The sequence below is a fragment of the Canis lupus genome, chromosome 29 (assembly GCF_048164855.1).
Source record: "Canis lupus baileyi chromosome 29, mCanLup2.hap1, whole genome shotgun sequence".
Lineage (NCBI taxonomy): Eukaryota > Metazoa > Chordata > Mammalia > Carnivora > Canidae > Canis > Canis lupus.
The window spans coordinates 37,855,433-37,872,312 of record NC_132866.1 but is presented as its reverse complement, the minus strand read 5'-3'; the positions used below and the strand labels follow the sequence as shown (position 1 = coordinate 37,872,312).

Genomic DNA, 16,880 nt, shown 5'->3' with positions numbered 1-16,880 from the left:
CGTACCTGCCTTTGCTCTGAAGGAACGGAATGAGGGTTGCCTGGCCTGCACCCTGGCTCTCCCAAGAAACTCACCTGGTGCCTGTTCTGCCACTTAACCATACCCTGGCCTCCCCACCAGGGTAAGAAGCCTATCCAGAGCCCTGCAGCTAGTCAACGGTGGAGCCCATGTGCAAATTCAAGACAAGTATCTTACTAAAGAGATCCGAAAGGAGTAACTCTACACCAGACAAGAGTATCCTCCTCCCAGACCCTCGAAATTCTCCGGTTGTGTCAAATGCTTCCCCCACAGTCTCTGCTTGAAAGATTTGCTCCTAGCTTCAGAGCCCAAACTGCAAAACATTTAGTCTTTGCTCATGCAGCAGCTCAATACAAAACCCTTAAGCACCCAAGGCTTTTCTCTCCACAAGACTTTTGTTTCCTTCCACGAAACACTGCAAGAACCCCGGATTCCCGATTTCCTAGCCCAGCTGACCGCTTTCCTAGACTGCTATACCAGGCATAGCTAAACTGAGCCCCTGCGCAGCGCCCTCCCTCTCGGAACTACGCTGGTAGATCAGAAGCCTCTGCCCAGAGGCCAAAGGGCATCTGCCTGAGGGCCCCGCCCCGTCGGGACCTTCCGAGCCCCAGCGGCAGGGCGCGCCGCCGGACTACGTTTCCCACAGTGCTCCGAGACGCCGGGACGCCCAAGGCCCGGGACCCGGCGGGCGGGCTCGCGCGCAGCCTCCTGGGAGTTGTAGTTCGGTCCGCTCGCGCCGGCGCTGCCGTGGGCTCGGCGCCGGCCTTTGTCTGTCTGCGGGCGCGCGCCGCTGCGGTGAGTGAGGCCGCGGGCCGGGTCAGTGCGCCCGGGCAGGGCGGGGCCGCGTGGGCGGGCCGTCGCCCCCGGCCCTCCGCGGCCCTGAGCAGGCCCGGCGGCCTGAACCCCGAGGGAGGCCGCCCGCGAGGGGAGAGGCGTGCGGCCCGCAGAGAAGGGTCCAGCTGGACCGGAGAGCGGGGCTCCGAGGTCCAGCACGCAGGGCGGGCCGGGGGGTCCTGAGGCGGGGGGGGAGGCCGTGCCCGCGGGAGCAGGGGCCCCCGACCGCCGCTCCGCAGGACCGAGCCTGGGTGAGGGCCCCGCGCCCTGGAGACGCGGGAGGGGGAGGCCGCAGGCAGGTGTGCCCGGGGGCCTGCAGTGAGGATTTGACCACACGGTCTGGGGAAAATGCCGCCTCTCCAGGGAGGGGGATGGGAGAGAAGACATTGTCAGGGTGGAGAATGGGAGAAAGGACCAAATGGATTCAGATGTGAATCACCCCTACCCTCATCTAAACCTGAGACTGTCGCCCAAGAGGTTCCAGAGACAGCAAAGTTTACCGCCTCCGCTAGGGCTCTCCTGAGGACTCTCAGCTTTAGGCCTTCGGTCTGCGGGTCCTCTCCGAGATCCTTCACATTTGGTTCTTTTATTCTCCCAAGAGTTACCTGATACGACAGTGTTATTAACCTATTTAGTTCCCGAGGAAATAGAGCCAGGGCTGTTTGGTTACTTGTCCAAGGTTGTATGGGGGTAGGGGAGAAGTCAAGGCAAGAATCCAAGGCTCTTAGGGCCTAATTCTGAATCTTTACAAAGGATAAATAACCTTTCTGGTAGGAAAAGCAATTTTCTATTAATAAAGCCACTTCTCCAAAATCTTCAGGAGATTATTTCCTCAGATTTGTGACCTAGGGAGAAAAATAAAATAATCTCCCTTTATTAACCAAGGCAGTTCCTGAGACACAGCTGAGCTTTTACTTGTTGGAAGATCTCATAGCATGTGGAGAGGCAGAGCTATAGATTCTACCCACTTGTTCTGACCGAACTAGTTGCTGGATTTCCTAGGGACAGAGTCCAACCTGAGGCACCAGGTTTTGTGCACTTTGCAGGGACTCTTGATGGATATGCAGTTGTTGAGCAGTAACACCCTGAACTAGCAAATGAATGTCCTATAGCATTCTGGTACCCTCATAAAGGATTCCTTTTTAGTTTCTCCTCCAAATTGGAGCTGAGGCCTCCAAATACAACTTTAAAATGCTTCTCCAGTCAAAACAAATGTAGCATAATATATAGTTGTCAAGACCAGGTGCTCAGGTTAACAAAACAAGAATTGTAATTATTTGTAATTATTTACTATTTCAGTAAATCAGGAGGCCAGCATTTTGATGAGATATATTGGAGGGAATATGCACTGAACCACTGCATAAAGTACAGATTTAGTAATTTGGGTCATAAAGTAAGGGGGAAAAAAAGATACAGATAATATGGAGCAAGAGGATTCCTAGGATCTTGAAGAGTAGTAAAGTCTGGTCAAGCACTGTTATATTCTGTTCCATTTTATAAAAGTTCTCACCAGCTCTTTAGTGAAACTAGAGACCTGTCTAGTGTAAAGGCATAGACTTTAGATCTCGAAAGTCTTGAATTTGATCCTTTGTCCACCCTGGACTCCTTATTGGCTCTGAGAGTTTGGGCAGGTTATTTATCCTAGTTGGAGTGCCTTGGGCTTGGTTTTGAGAGTCTAAAGTAGGTCTTCCTCTTCCAAGAATTGACAAGTATTTACACTTAGAATTGGTATTCTCATATCTTGAAGAATAGGAGAGGGGTGGATCTGGATCTGGAATCTCCTAAATAATGTTAAAAGGTAAACATATGAGATCTCTTGCTTTGTCCTTATAACTTAGGGGGAACTGGAGGGGAGAGCTAGAGCCATTTTCATCTTAGAACAAATCATGAAGGCTGAAATGTTGTTTTTTTTTTTAGATGCTGAGATGCTGAATTCCTTTCAAGGCTTGAAGGATAAAAGAGTAGGTGCTTAGGTCGGGGAAGGAAGTGGGAAATCCCAATCACATGCCAAGGCTAAAGTACAAACAAGAGTGACCATTATCTTGGGATTGGCAGGAAGAGATATATATGTTCTCTGCTTCCCCACCTCATGTTTCCACTGTGACTCATTTATGTGTGGTCATGGTACTTTTTGGCCAACTTCGCAGTTACATTATAAGTGATTACATCACGCCAATCCAGATTTCCTCCATTTACTCCTACCCCAAACTGCAGCTCCTATTGACTTTATGCTTCTCACCTATTAATTCTCCTGCCCTTATCTGTTGTTTTTGTTGTTCTGTTTTTTGTTTGTTTTTTCCTTTTCAGGTGTTCAAGAATAGCCCATGGAAGAACCATATGAAGAGGTGGTGATTAAGGTCATACAGCAGGCGTGGACATGTTTGGATTTCCAACAGCTACCCTGCTGGACTGTCATGGAAGATATGCTCAGAATGTAGCATTTTTCAGTGAGTGAGTCGGTTGATTGCTGAGATGACCTCAAATGACAATATTCAGTGTTCCTGTACTCAAGCACTGGTCAGCAGGCTGAGGAAGTAGAGGAGACATTCCTTTAGAGGAGTTTACTATTCCTGGGGACTACAGGGAAGGCCTGCAAGCCAGAATTAGAAATAACATTAGAAATAGCAAGAAAATGATCTTGATATGGAGGTAGTTTTGAGGTAGTCTCTGAAAAAAATGAATAAGCAGCTTTATATCTCCGCACAATCACTGAATAAGGGTAAGGCAAGAGAACAAGGAGGAAATCTTCCTAGGATGACTCCAAGAAAACTGTTAATAGTGATAAATGGACCCATAATAAAGTGCAGTAAGAGACTCAGATGTAGAGCAGTATGGAAAACACTGTCGGCACCTGCATAGGAAATATTTGAGAATAACTTCCAAGCCAAAATTGATTTCAGTTCCACTGTAGCTTAGTAGACTGAAATAGCATGGATATTAAGGGGGACATTTCCTTGGATCAGATTCTATAATTTTCCTACTTTGATCTAAGATATCAGACAAACTATTTAACTTCCTTGAGCTCCAGGCTCTTCATCTGTAAAATGGGACAATAAACTACCTTGCAGGGTTACTGGGACTAGAGATAACAGATGTAATGTATCAAAGATTCTGATACATATTTTCTGATGTCATGGTGCTTACTTGTCAGGACAACAGATTGGTGCAGAGATAGATTTCTCATGTATTGGTCTCTTCAGGCCCCAGTATCTAATTTTACAGTTTTTCTTAATGTAATGCCTCCAAAATTTTAAAGCTTTCAGCCCTACACAACCTGGATCCATACCTGTTTGGAGTCAGATGAAACTTGGGTATGGGGCTTTAATATGTAGTTTTCTTAATTTTTCTGAGCCTGTTTTCTTATCTACAAAATGGAGATAATCATGTCTACCTTACCAGATTCTTTGGGAGGCTAAATTAAACTAAATTTAGAGGCAGAATACTACTGTGGATCATGCCTGCATTCAATATCAACTCTACACTTAGCTAGCTCCAAGATCTGTGACAACCTCCCTATGCTTTCTTTTTATTTTTTTTTTATTTATTTATTTATTTATTTATTTATTTATTTATTTATTTATTCATGAGAGACACAGAGAGAAGGAGAGGCAGAGAGACACAGGCAGAGGGAGAAGCAGGCTCCTCGCAGGAAGCCCAATGTGGGACTCGATCCCGGGTCTCCAGGATCAGGCCCTGGGCTGAAGGCGGCGCTAAACCGCTGAGCCACCCGGGCTGCCCCTTTTTTTTTAATTTATTTTTTATTGGTGTTCAATTTACTAACATACAGAATAACCCCCAGTGCCCGTCACCCATTCACTCCCACCCCCCGCCCTAGTTCGTTTCCCAGAGTTAGCAGTCTTTATATTCTGTCTCCCTTTCTGATATTGCCCACACATTTCTTCTACCTTCCCTTATATTCCCTTTCACTATTGTTTATATTCCCCAAATGAATGAGAACATATAATGTTTGTCCTTCTCCGACTGACTTACTTCACTCAGCCTCCCTATGCTTTCATTTCTTTATCTGTAGCACTCTCATAGGATTGTTTTCAGGATTAAATTATCTATGCAAAATTCATAGTATAATGTCTGGCACATAATAAGCATTCAAAGCATTGTTTCTTTTTTCCCTATTCTTCTCAGCATATTGGTGCATCTTACATGACTTCCCTCTCATTTTACCAGATGTGATGACAGAAGCCCACCACAAATATGATCACTCTGAGGCCACAGGATCCTCAAGCTGGGATTTCCAGAATTCTTTCAGAAGAGAGAAGCTGGAACAAAAATCCCCAGATTCTAAGACACTACAGGAAGATTCACCTGGAGTGAGACAGAGGGTCTATGAGTGTCAGGAATGTGGAAAATCCTTCAGGCAAAAAGGTAGTCTAACCTTGCATGAGAGAATCCACACTGGTCAAAAACCCTTTGAGTGTACCCATTGTGGAAAAAGCTTCAGGGCCAAAGGCAATCTTGTTACACATCAGCGAATACACACAGGAGAAAAGCCCTATCAGTGCAAGGAGTGTGGGAAAAGCTTTAGTCAACGAGGTAGTCTGGCCGTTCATGAAAGACTCCACACTGGACAGAAACCCTATGAATGTGCTATTTGTCAGAGAAGCTTCAGAAATCAAAGTAACCTTGCTGTTCATAGAAGAGTTCACAGTGGTGAAAAGCCCTATAGATGTGATCAGTGTGGAAAAGCCTTCAGTCAGAAAGGAAGCTTAATTGTTCACATCAGAGTCCACACAGGCCTGAAACCCTATGCCTGCACACAGTGCAGGAAGAGTTTCCACACCAGGGGCAATTGTATCCTGCATGGCAAAATCCACACAGGAGAGACACCCTATCTGTGTGGCCAGTGTGGGAAAAGCTTCACTCAAAGAGGGAGTCTGGCCGTGCACCAGCGAAGCTGCTCACAAAGACTCACCCTTTGACCACTCTCTTCAAAGGAAGTTTTCTTTATGAATTAAAAGTACAAAATCCTCAGATCAAGCAACCTATCCAATTCTATGGAATGAATGGAGACTCTTTCAGAAAGACCATCATTGGGTAGGGCAAACTGACTTTTCCCTTTCCCCCCAAATAAGTATGAAAAATAAATGTCTTGTTTATTATCATTATCACATATGTTTCATAATTTGTCAGTTTATTTTGACCTAAGTTCCCAAAGTACCTCCATTAATCTAGTGCATACTTGGGAGATTGTTCTGTGTATAACATATAAATTTTAAATTTGTAAGTTGAACCATTAAATAGATCAGCTCTTATGAATCCAAAGTCTTCTCTTTACATATCCAAATCAATCTTGTATTGGATTCAAGACCTCTGGGAAGATATTCATCCCAAAACACTTGATAGCAAATCTTTATCATCTAGAGAGGTAAATTATATCAAAGGTCTTTGGGCACAGAAATGCTTTAGAAATACTGTGGCTTTGAATAGTAATATAATATTGGCCCCAAAGATACCTGATCCCATTTGAAGATGTATACAGGAATGTTCATATCATCCCAATTCATAATAGTCATAAACTGGACAAAACCCAATATCCAACAATACATAAAGTAGTATATTATAGTATGTTCATATAATGAAATATGACTCAACAATAAAAAATAACAAATGATACATGAAATAATATGGGAGAATCTCAAAGCTTTATGTTGAATGAAAGAACACGCATACACACACCAGGAAAAACTAATTAATAGAATAGAACTAATAGATTCAGCTAGTGGCCAACTATGGGAGGAAGAAACTGGGTAAGGACTGAAAATGGCACAAAGCAACTTTATAGAGTGAAAACATTCTCTATACCTTATTTCAGGTGGTGGATGCTTGGGTCTGTACAATTGTCAAGATTCACTAAGCTCAATATCTACAGTCTGCATTTTTTTTTTCTGTAAAGCATACTTCAGTAACAATGAGGCAGTTTAAAAATACTGCACACAAGTTCCTTAACACTTAACTCATGAAGAGATGGGGGGGTCTGTCACCTCCCCTTGAGTTTGGGTAGGGTTGTGACTGCTTCAAGCACAAAAAACAACTGATGCTACATGATTTCCAAGAATAGGTCTGAAGAGCTCTTTAAAGGTGTGAAAGTTTCTGCATGATTCTCTTGAGACACATACTCTGAAGAAAACCAGCTGCCATGTAAAAAGTCTATCTTGAGGCCACTATGATGGACAAGCTGCATATACATGCTCCAGTTGACAGCTTCAGCTGAGCTCCCAACAGACAGGCAGCATCAACTACCAGCCATGTGAGTGAGTTATTGTAGATGTCCAGCCAAGTGCAACCTTCAGGTGACTTGAAGCCCCATATGACATCTGACCAAAACTGTATGAGAGCCCTAAGTAAGCCTTCCCAAATTCCTAACAGACAAAATCATTAGAGAAATCGAAAGTTATGGTTTTATACCACTAAATATTTAGATTATACAGCAATAATAGAACATTTTCTAAAAGGATAAGATACTGTGAAAAGAAAAGGAAAAATCTGGAAGAACAACTTGAGATTTACTTACTGATTAAACCAAAACAGGAAATTATGATTCATGATTCATCAGAAAACAAGATTTAAAAGTAAACATTTCTTTTGACAAAACAGAAGGCAAAGTATAGATTAATTAACCCAGATACAAGTTACAACATGAAGAAGTAAATGCTGGTCTCCAGCAATCCTGCACTGTAAGAAATTTATTGGATAGATAGATACTCAGTAACAATGAGGCAGTTTAAAAACATTTCCCATAAATTCTTCAACACTAATCTCATGAAGAGATGGAGGTCTTTTTCACCTCTACTTGAATCTGGGTAAGCTTGTGACTGCTTCAGACACACACACACACACACACACACACACACAGAACTAATGGCACATGACTTCCAAGAATAGATCTGAAGAGCTCTAAAGGTGTGAAAAGTTTCTGCATTAAGTACACACATATCTATATATAGACATCTTAGAATCCTGGTTCTGCAGAAAAGAAATGAGTAAATAAAGAGTAAATAGAAAATATAAAAGATCTTTTATAATGTTCTTTTTTTAAGATTTTATTTATTCATGAGAGACACAGAGAAGCAGATGCAGGCAGAGGGAGAAGCAGGCTCCCTGCGGAGATCCTGATGTGGGACTCAATCCCAGGACCCCAGGATCACACTCTGAGCCAAAGACAGACATTCAACCACTGAGCCACCCAGGTGCCCCTAAAATGTTCTCTTTATACATATGTTACTAAATTTCTTTAAAGATTGCTGGCTGCTTCTATTATAGTAATAACAAAAGAGAACACCAGATTAAGAGGACAATGTAGGAAGATCCTGGATTCACCTCTTCACACATAAACCTAATCTACAGCTACCTATGAAACAATTTCCTCTGGGGGGAAAAAAAAAACCAACAACTAGAAACTCACTGAGTGACTCCAATAGATAACACAAATAAGAAAAAAACTCACACTGAAGCTGGTAGGAGAAGTGGAGACAATTGCCATAAATCCTACCCTTGGTGCAGCAACCCACATTCAGGAGGGAACCCATAACCTGGAGCTTCTTTCTGAGGAGCAAAGACTTTGAGCCCCAAACTGGGTACTCCAACTTTTAAGACTTGAGACATGTGTCCCCAAAACATCTGGCTTTGAAAACCAACAGGACTCACATTCAGGAGACCCACAAGGCAAGGCTAGAGTGAACTGAAAAACAGCTCTTAAAGGGCTCTCACATTTGGACTTACCCCGGGACCAGCATGGAAGCAGCCAATCCAGAAGCATTCAGATTTCCGGTGAAAGAACCTTATTTTCTTATCTTAAAGTGATGGCCTGAGGCACAGGCATCTAATTTAACACACACCTAGGGGCCTTGCATTTCCAGGTATGGAAAATGGCTGGCACCATCTTTCCATTCTCCCTCTGCTTCACTTCAGCCCACTGCTGTCTCCCAGAAAAGAGCTTATAGCTTCCTCTGGCATACCAATTATTGCAGCTGTGGCCCAGGTGGACAACTCTAGTTGCGTGGCTCTGGTAGCCAGTGGGGCTTATGCTCGTGGGTCCAAAGGACTGTAACCAATGGAGAAATAAGTTAACTGGCTCCCACCCTCACGGCACAAGAGACAACAGACCAAGGCACTCAGTCTCTCTATGAAAGAGCCCTATTAGCTTATCTTCATAGATGTGGCCTGAAGGGCAGTATTCTAATTAAACATATAGGTAAGGGCACACTATAATTCTCTCCAGAGACCTCAGAGGGCAGTCATTATCTTCATTCTCCCTCTGCTGTGCTCCATAGCACCAGTATTTCCCAGAGAAAGCATGTCTCTGGTATGCTGGTTTTTATGTGTACAATCCAGAGGACACCCCTTGAACTGTCTTTCTCTAGTGGCCAATAGGGCTTGTATTCTTGTAGCCCAGGGGATTGTTACAAACAAAGAGACAGTTATTGGCTGGCCACCAACCCTAAGGCACTGTGCAGAGAAGAAATTGAAACCCCACCTAGTCTTTCTGGGAAAGAGATCTATTTGCTTGTCCTGGAACATCAGCCTGAGGGACAGGCTTCTGGTTTGGCATACAACTAAGTGCCTACTGAGATACACTAAGAGATGGGTGCTAGTGGATGCCATGTTCATGCTCTCTGCCTCACCCCAGGTCCCTGGTATCTCCCAGAAGGAAACTTGTATACTCACCTGGCACCTAAATATAAGTGACTGCCTGCCACCCAGGGGACACTTCTAGAGCATCTAGCTTTGGTGACCAGTGGGACTTACACTTGTAGTCCCATAGGACTATGTATATTTGCAAAAGTTAGAAGCTATTTCCTGAGCTGAACCTAAGTGCTGCTTGATATCCTACCCTTTGGGACACTGACAGGTCTTAGCACATCCTCTGCTAGTAGGAGGCACTAAAATAAAATAGGCTGCTTGGACAATCATGAAGGCTTGAGAGGTAACCAAGAGTTAGGGCAAGGCTTGCATGATAAGGCTCATCTACTACACAAGTCTACTTCATCAAGACTGGGAAAGGTAACTATTTTATCCAGCACATAAAAACCAACACAGAAAGAAGGAAAATGGAGAAATAGGGGAATATGTTCCAAATAAAAGAACAAGATAAATACTTCATAGATGTGGCCTGAAGGGCAGTATTCTTTTTCCCTTCGGGGGAAAAGTCCTTAATGAAATGGTGATAAGTGAGTTACCTGATAGGGAGTTCAAAATAATGGTCATACAGATGCTCACTGAACTTGGGAGAACGCATGAACACAGTGAGAACTTCAAAAACGGTACAGGTAATATAAGAAGAAACCAAATAGAAGTCATAGAGACGAAGAATACAAGAAGTGAATTGAGAAATATTGTAGAAGGACGACTGGGTGGCTCAGCAGTTGAGTGTCTACCTTTGGCTCAGGGTATGATCCCGGGGTTCTGAGATCAAGTCCTGTATCAGACTCCCTGCAAGGAGCCTGCTTCTCCCTCTGCCTGTGTCTCTGCCTCTGCCTCTCTCAATCTCTCTCTCTCTCTCTCTCTCTCTCATAAATAAATAAATAAATAAATAAATAAATAAATAAATAAATAAATAAAATCTTTTTTAAAAAGAAAAATATTGTAGAGGGGTTAAATAATGAAGCAGAAGAAAGACTCAGTGAACTTGAAAACAGGGCAGTAGAACTCACCCAGTCAAAGCATCAAAAAAAGAAGAATAAAAAACAGTGAAAGTACCTTGAGGGACTTATGGGACAACATCATGTGGACCAACATCCACATTATAGGGGTTCTACAAGGAGAACAAAAAGAGGCAGACAATTTACTGGAAGAAGAAATGTCTAAGGAATTAACTTCCTTAATCTAGGGAAGGTAACATATCCAGAACATATCCAGGAATTCCAGAGTTCCAAATAAAATGAACCCCAAAAGACAACAAAATGCTTTATAATTAAAGGGTCAAAAATAAAAGACAAGGAGAGAATCCTAAAAGCAACAAGACAAAAACATCTTACGTGCAAGGAACCACCGCCCCCCCCATAAAGGTATCAGCAGAAACTTTGTATGTCAAAGAAAGTGGCTTATATATTCAAAGTGCTGAAAGAAAAAAAAAACTGCCAACCAAGACTATCGTACCAGCAAAAGAAAAAAAAAAAAAAAAGAAAGTCCTTCTTTATCCAGCAGGATAGTTTTTCAGACCAAAAAAAAAAAAAGAGTTTTCCAGACAAGCAAAAGCTAAAGGAGTTCATTATTACTAGACCAGCCTTACAAGAAATGTTAAAGGGACTTCTTTAAGCTGAAAAAAAAGGGACACTAATTAGTAGCAGGAAAACATATGAAATTATAAATCTCACTGATAAGGTAAATAAATACATAGTAAAGTCTAGAAAAATCTAATGTAAATGTGGTAGATTAATCAATTATGAAGCAATTATGAAGGTTAATAGACAAAAGTAGTAAGAATAACTATAATAATTATAACTATAATAATTAGTTAAGGGATACACGAAAAAAGTATAAAATGAGACATCAAAAATAAAACATGTGGGGAATAAAAAAAAAAAAAGCAAAAAAAAAATGGGGAATGAGAAAAATCCAGAGTCTTAGAATATATTCAAATTTAACTTACCAACTTAAAAGACTATTACAAATTGTTACATGCAAGCTTCAGAAAAAGAAATCTAACATACCACCAAAGAAAATAATCAAATCATAAAGAAGAAAGCAATGGAAGATAGGAATAGAGGAACTACAAAACAGCAGAAAACAATTAACAAAATAGCAGTATGTACATCCCTATCAAATTACTTTAGGTATAAATGGACTAAATTATCTAACCAAAAGATATAGAGAGGCTGAATGGTTAAAAAACAAGACCTAGGGGATCCCTGGGTGGCGCAGCGGTTTGGCGCCTGCCTTTGGCCCAGGCAGGCGGGCTCCCGGTGCATGGAGCCTGCTTCTCTCTCTGCCTGTGTCTCTGCCTCTCTCTCTCTCTCTCTGTGACTATCATAAGTAAATAAAAAAATTAAAAAAAAAAAAGATTTAAAAAAAAAAAAAAAAAAACAAGACCTAGGGATGCCTGGGTGGCTCAGTGGTTGAGCGTCTGCCTTTGGCTCAGGACGTGATACCAGGGTCTAGGATCAAGTCCCACATCAGGCTCCCTTAGGGGAGCCTGCTTCTCCCTCTGCCTATGTCTCTCCCTCTGTGTGTGTCTCTCATAAATAAATAAATAAAATCTTAAAAAAAAAGACCCAGGGTGCCCAGGTGGCTCAGTCAGTTGAATGTCCGACTCTTGGTTTCAGCTCAGGTCATATCATGGGTCATGGGATCCAGCCTATGTCAGACTTCACACTTAATGAGGAGTCTGCTTGAGAGTCTCTTCTTCTGCCCCTCCCCTCAGCTCACACACCTGCATACACACACCCTCTCTCTATAAATCAATCAACCAATCTTGAAAAAAAAAACAAAGACCCATATCTATACTGCCTACAAGATACTCCAGATGTAAGGACAAACACAAACTGAAAATGAGAAGATGGAAAAAATATTCCATGCGAATGAAAATCAAATGAAAGCTGGAGTAGCTATACTTAGACAAAATAAACCTTAAAACAAATACCAAAATCAGAAACAAAGAAAGGCATTACATAATGATAAAGGGGTCAATCCAACAAGAGGATAAAACATCTGTAAACATTTATGCATCCAATATAGGAGTGCCTAAATAAATATATAAAGCAGTGTTAACAGAAATAAAGGGAGAGACAGACAACAATGCAATAATAGGGGACTTTAATATCCCACTTAGATGATACAGACAGAAAATCAGTAAGGAAATATGGCTTTAAACATGTTAGACCAGATGGATTTAACAGATATATAACTTATATATAAGACTATGACAGATATATACAGAACATTCCATCTAAAAGCAATAGAACACATTCTTCTCACATGTGGAACATTCTCTAGAATAGATCATATATTCGGTCACAAAGCAAACCTTAATAAGTTTAAGACTGAAATCATATCAAGATCTTTTCCAATCACAATGGCATGAAACTAGAAACCAATTACAAGAAGAAAATTCACAAATATGTGACGATGAAACTGAACAACCAATGTCAAAGAAGAAATCAGAAGGGAAATTTTAAAAATACCTTATGGCAAATATAAATGAAAATAGAGCATACCAAAACTTATGGGGTGCAGCCAAAGCAGTTCTATGACAGAAGCTCATAGCAACAAATGTCTACATCAGGGAAAAAATGATCTCAAATAAACAATCTAACTTTACACATGAAGGAACTAGAAAAAGAACAAACAAAGCCCAAAGTCAGTAGAAGAAAGGACATAACAAACATCAGAGGAGAAATAAATAACATTGAGACTAAAAAGATAATAGAAAAGATAAAGGAAACTTTATCTTTTTTAAAGTTTGTTCTTTAAAAAGATAAACAAAACTGACAAACCTTGGTGAGCAAAACTCACCAAGAGAAAAAGAGGATTCAAAATCAGAAATGAAGGAGGAGATATTATAACTGATACCACAAAAATGCAAAGGATCACAGAGATCTACTATGAATAATTATAGGCCAACAAATTGGACAGCTTAGAAGAATGGATAAATTTCTAGAAATACACAATCACCAAGGCTGAATCGTGAAGAAACAGAAAATCAGGGATCCCTGGGTGGCGCAGTGGTTTGGCGCCTGCCTTTGGCCCAGGGCGCAATCCTGGAGACCCGGGATCGAATCCCACGTCAGGCTCCCAGTGCATGGAGCCTGCTTCTCCCTCTGCCTGTGTCTCTGCTTCTCTCTCTCTCTCTCTCTCTCTCTCTGTATGTGTGTGTGTGTGTGTGTGTGACTATCATAAATAAATAAAAATTAAAAAAAAGAAACAGAAAATCTGAAAAAACTGATTACTAGATTAAATCAGTAATCAAAAACCTCTTGACAAACAAAAGTCCAGGATTAGATGGTACACTGGTGAATTCTACCAAGCATTTAAAGGATAACTACAAGCCTTTCTTAAACTTTTCAAAAATTAAAAAAGGAACACTTCCAAACTCATTTTATGAAGTAAGCATTACCTTGATACCAAACCAGATAAGGAAACCACAAAAAAACTAAACTATAGGTCAATATCCCTACTGAACAAAGATACAAAAATCCTCAACAATATATTCATAAAATGAATTCACCAATACATTAAAAGATCATACACCATGACGGAGGGGATTTATTCCAGGGATGCACGAATGGTTTGACACCCACAAATTATCAGTGTGACACACCACATTAACCAAAGGAAAGATAAAAATCCTATGATCATCTCAATACAGAAAAACATTTGACAAAATTCAGTATCTGTTCATAATAAAAATTCTCAACAAAGTAGATAAGAGGAAACACGTCTCAACATAATAAAGACCATATATGACAAGTCCATGGCCAATATCATACTCAAGGGTAAAAAGCCAAAAGCCTTTCCTCTAAGATCAGAAATAAGACAAGGATGCCCACCATCCCCACTTTTATTCAATGTAGTAATGAAAATCCCAGCCAGAGCAATTAGGCAAGACAAAGAAATAAAAGGCATTTTATTTCAAATTAGAAAGGAAAAAGCAAAACTGTCACTATTTGCAGATGACATGATCTTTATATATAGAAGACCCAGGAGTGCCCAGGTGGTTCAATCAGTTAAACATATAGCTCTTGGGACACCTGGGTGGCTCAGTGGTTGACCATCTATCTGCCTTTGGCTCAGATCATGATCCTGAGGTTCTGGGATCAAGGTCCACATCAGGCTCCCCTCAGGGAGCTTGCTTCTCCCTCTGCCTATGTCTCTGCCCCTCTCTCTCTGTGTCTCTCATGGATAAATAAATTCTTCAAAAACAAAACATACAATTCTTGATTTCAGCTGAGGTCATGATCTTAGTGTTGTGAGATCCAGCCCTGTGTTGGGCTCTGCATTGGGCATGGAGCCTGCTTAAGACTTTCTCTCTCTCTCCCTCTGCCCCTTCCCCACCATGCACACATTCTCTCTCTCTCTAAAAAAAGAAAACCCAAAGAATTACCAAAAAACTGTTAAACAAATGAATTCAGTCAAGTTGAGGATAGAAAATATACAAAATCTGTTGCATTTCTGTACACTAAAAACAATCAGAAAGAAAAATTAAGAAAACAATCCCATTTACAATTGCATCAAAAATAATAAAATAGCTAGAAATAAACTTTAAAAAGGGGGTGGAAATGTGTACAATAAAAACTGTAAGACATTGATGAAAGAAATCAAATAAGAAAAATAAAAGAAAGATATTCCATGCTCATAGATGGAAGAATTAATATTGTTAAAATGTACACACTACTCAAAGCAATCTACATGTTCAATGAAATCCCTGTCAAAACTCTAATGGCATTTTTCACAGAAATAGAACAATCCTAAAATTTGTACTGAACCACAAAAGAGACCCCAAAGAGCCAATGAAATCTTGATAAAAACAAAGCTGGAGGCAACATACTCCCTGATTTCAAACTATAATACAAGCTATCATAATCAACAGTATATATCGACATAAAAGAGACACACAGATCAATGGAACAGAAATGAAAACCCAGAAATAAACCCACAATAAATTAATCTATGACAAGGGGGATTAAATGGGTGATAGGTGTCAAAAGATACAAACTCCCACTTATAAGTCACCCTGCCAAGGCACTCCCTTCACAGAGCACTCTGGAAACCTCCAACCAGAGACCCACTTCAGTCCCATCCACCTGCCAGTGTACCCCGTCTAAGTAGCACCCCATGAACCCTAGGCCCATATTCTGCCTTGGCTCCAGCTACCCTACCAAGGTGTCCCCTGTGCTGAGCACCCCAAGACACCCCAGCTTATATTCTCTTCAGCTTCAGCTGTCCTGCCAGGATACTCTGCACAGAGAACCCTAGGACTGCTTTGGTCCACACCTACTTCAGCTTCATCTGCCTTGCCAGAGTGCCCTCCATACAGAAGGCCCTACCTAAGATCCTAGCCAAAAGCAACAACCACCAAACTTGTGAGTAGGCTTTCAGATCAGTAGTAACCAAAAGAAGTATAATTTGAACCCCAAAATGTGAGTCACGTATGTAACTAAATTTTCTAGCAGACACATTAAAATCATTCTAAATCATTTTAATATATTTAACCTAACCTATATATCCAAAATATCATTTTGACATGTAATAATGTAAAAAAAATTTGGGGATATTTTAGTTTCTTCATACCGTGTCTTCAAATTCAGACCAGCCTCTTTTTAACTGCTCATTAGCCATTTATGGCTATTGTACTGTGACAGCCTCAAATGATTCAACCATGCAACTGTTAAGTCAATTCCGGCCTTGAGTTTTCCCAACTGAGACCCAAGCAACATCATACAGTTAAAAAGCTGTTCCTGCTGTGCCCTTTCTGAATTCTTGATACAAAATCTGTTAGCAGGGGCAGCCTGGGCGGCTCAGCAGTATACCGCTGCCTTCAGCCCAGGGCTTGATCCTGGAGTCCCAGAATCGATTCCCACATGGGGCTCCCTGCATGGAGCCTGCTTCTCCCTCTGCCTGTGTCTCTGCCTCTGTGTGTGTGTCTTTCATGAACAAATAAAATCTTTTTAAAAAAATCTCTGAGCATAACAAAATGGTAACTAAAGTTTGGGTGGCATATTATCTACCAGTAGTAACTGGCGTTAGTCTATGAAAGTTCTATAATTTATTTAAACATTTTACTATCTCAGGTGTTTTTCTCACTTCTTTCCAGGGCTTTATTATAAACAATTCTATAGTGAGTAATACAATCTCTGTAAGCTCATATTTCCTTGAGAGTGGCTTTTCTGGGTTAAATGGAGCACACATTTAGATTTACATTCATGTTATCAAACTGCTCCATGCAGGGAGCCCGAAGGTGGCACTAAACTGCTGAGCCACCGGGACTGCGCCTTCTTTTTTCTGACAATTATATATTCAGATATTATATTGTATATTCATATTCAAACCATTTATCCACTGGGATATTTATATTA

General features: G+C 41.0%; 1 protein-coding gene across 9 annotated transcripts in view; it reads left to right on the top strand.

The window, feature by feature from the left end:
- The first annotated feature begins 672 nt into the window (after positions 1-672).
- Positions 673-16,880, top strand: part of LOC140621202 (uncharacterized) — a 57,118-nt gene continuing 40,910 nt past the window's right edge. Inside the window, exons 1-5 of one of the 9 annotated variants that reach the window (XM_072806255.1) lie at positions 703-813; positions 2,770-2,813; positions 3,160-3,299; positions 4,996-5,562; positions 16,085-16,096. In XM_072806255.1, coding sequence (XP_072662356.1) covers positions 3,230-3,299; positions 4,996-5,562; positions 16,085-16,096 — 649 coding nt within the window. In that variant the 5' untranslated portion in view covers positions 703-813; positions 2,770-2,813; positions 3,160-3,229. Of the gene's footprint in view, positions 814-868; positions 1,104-2,769; positions 2,814-3,159; positions 3,304-4,995; positions 5,979-16,084; positions 16,097-16,880 lie in introns of those variants that run through there. The other 8 variants (XM_072806249.1, XM_072806251.1, XM_072806250.1 and 5 more) reach the window with 8 other exon arrangements.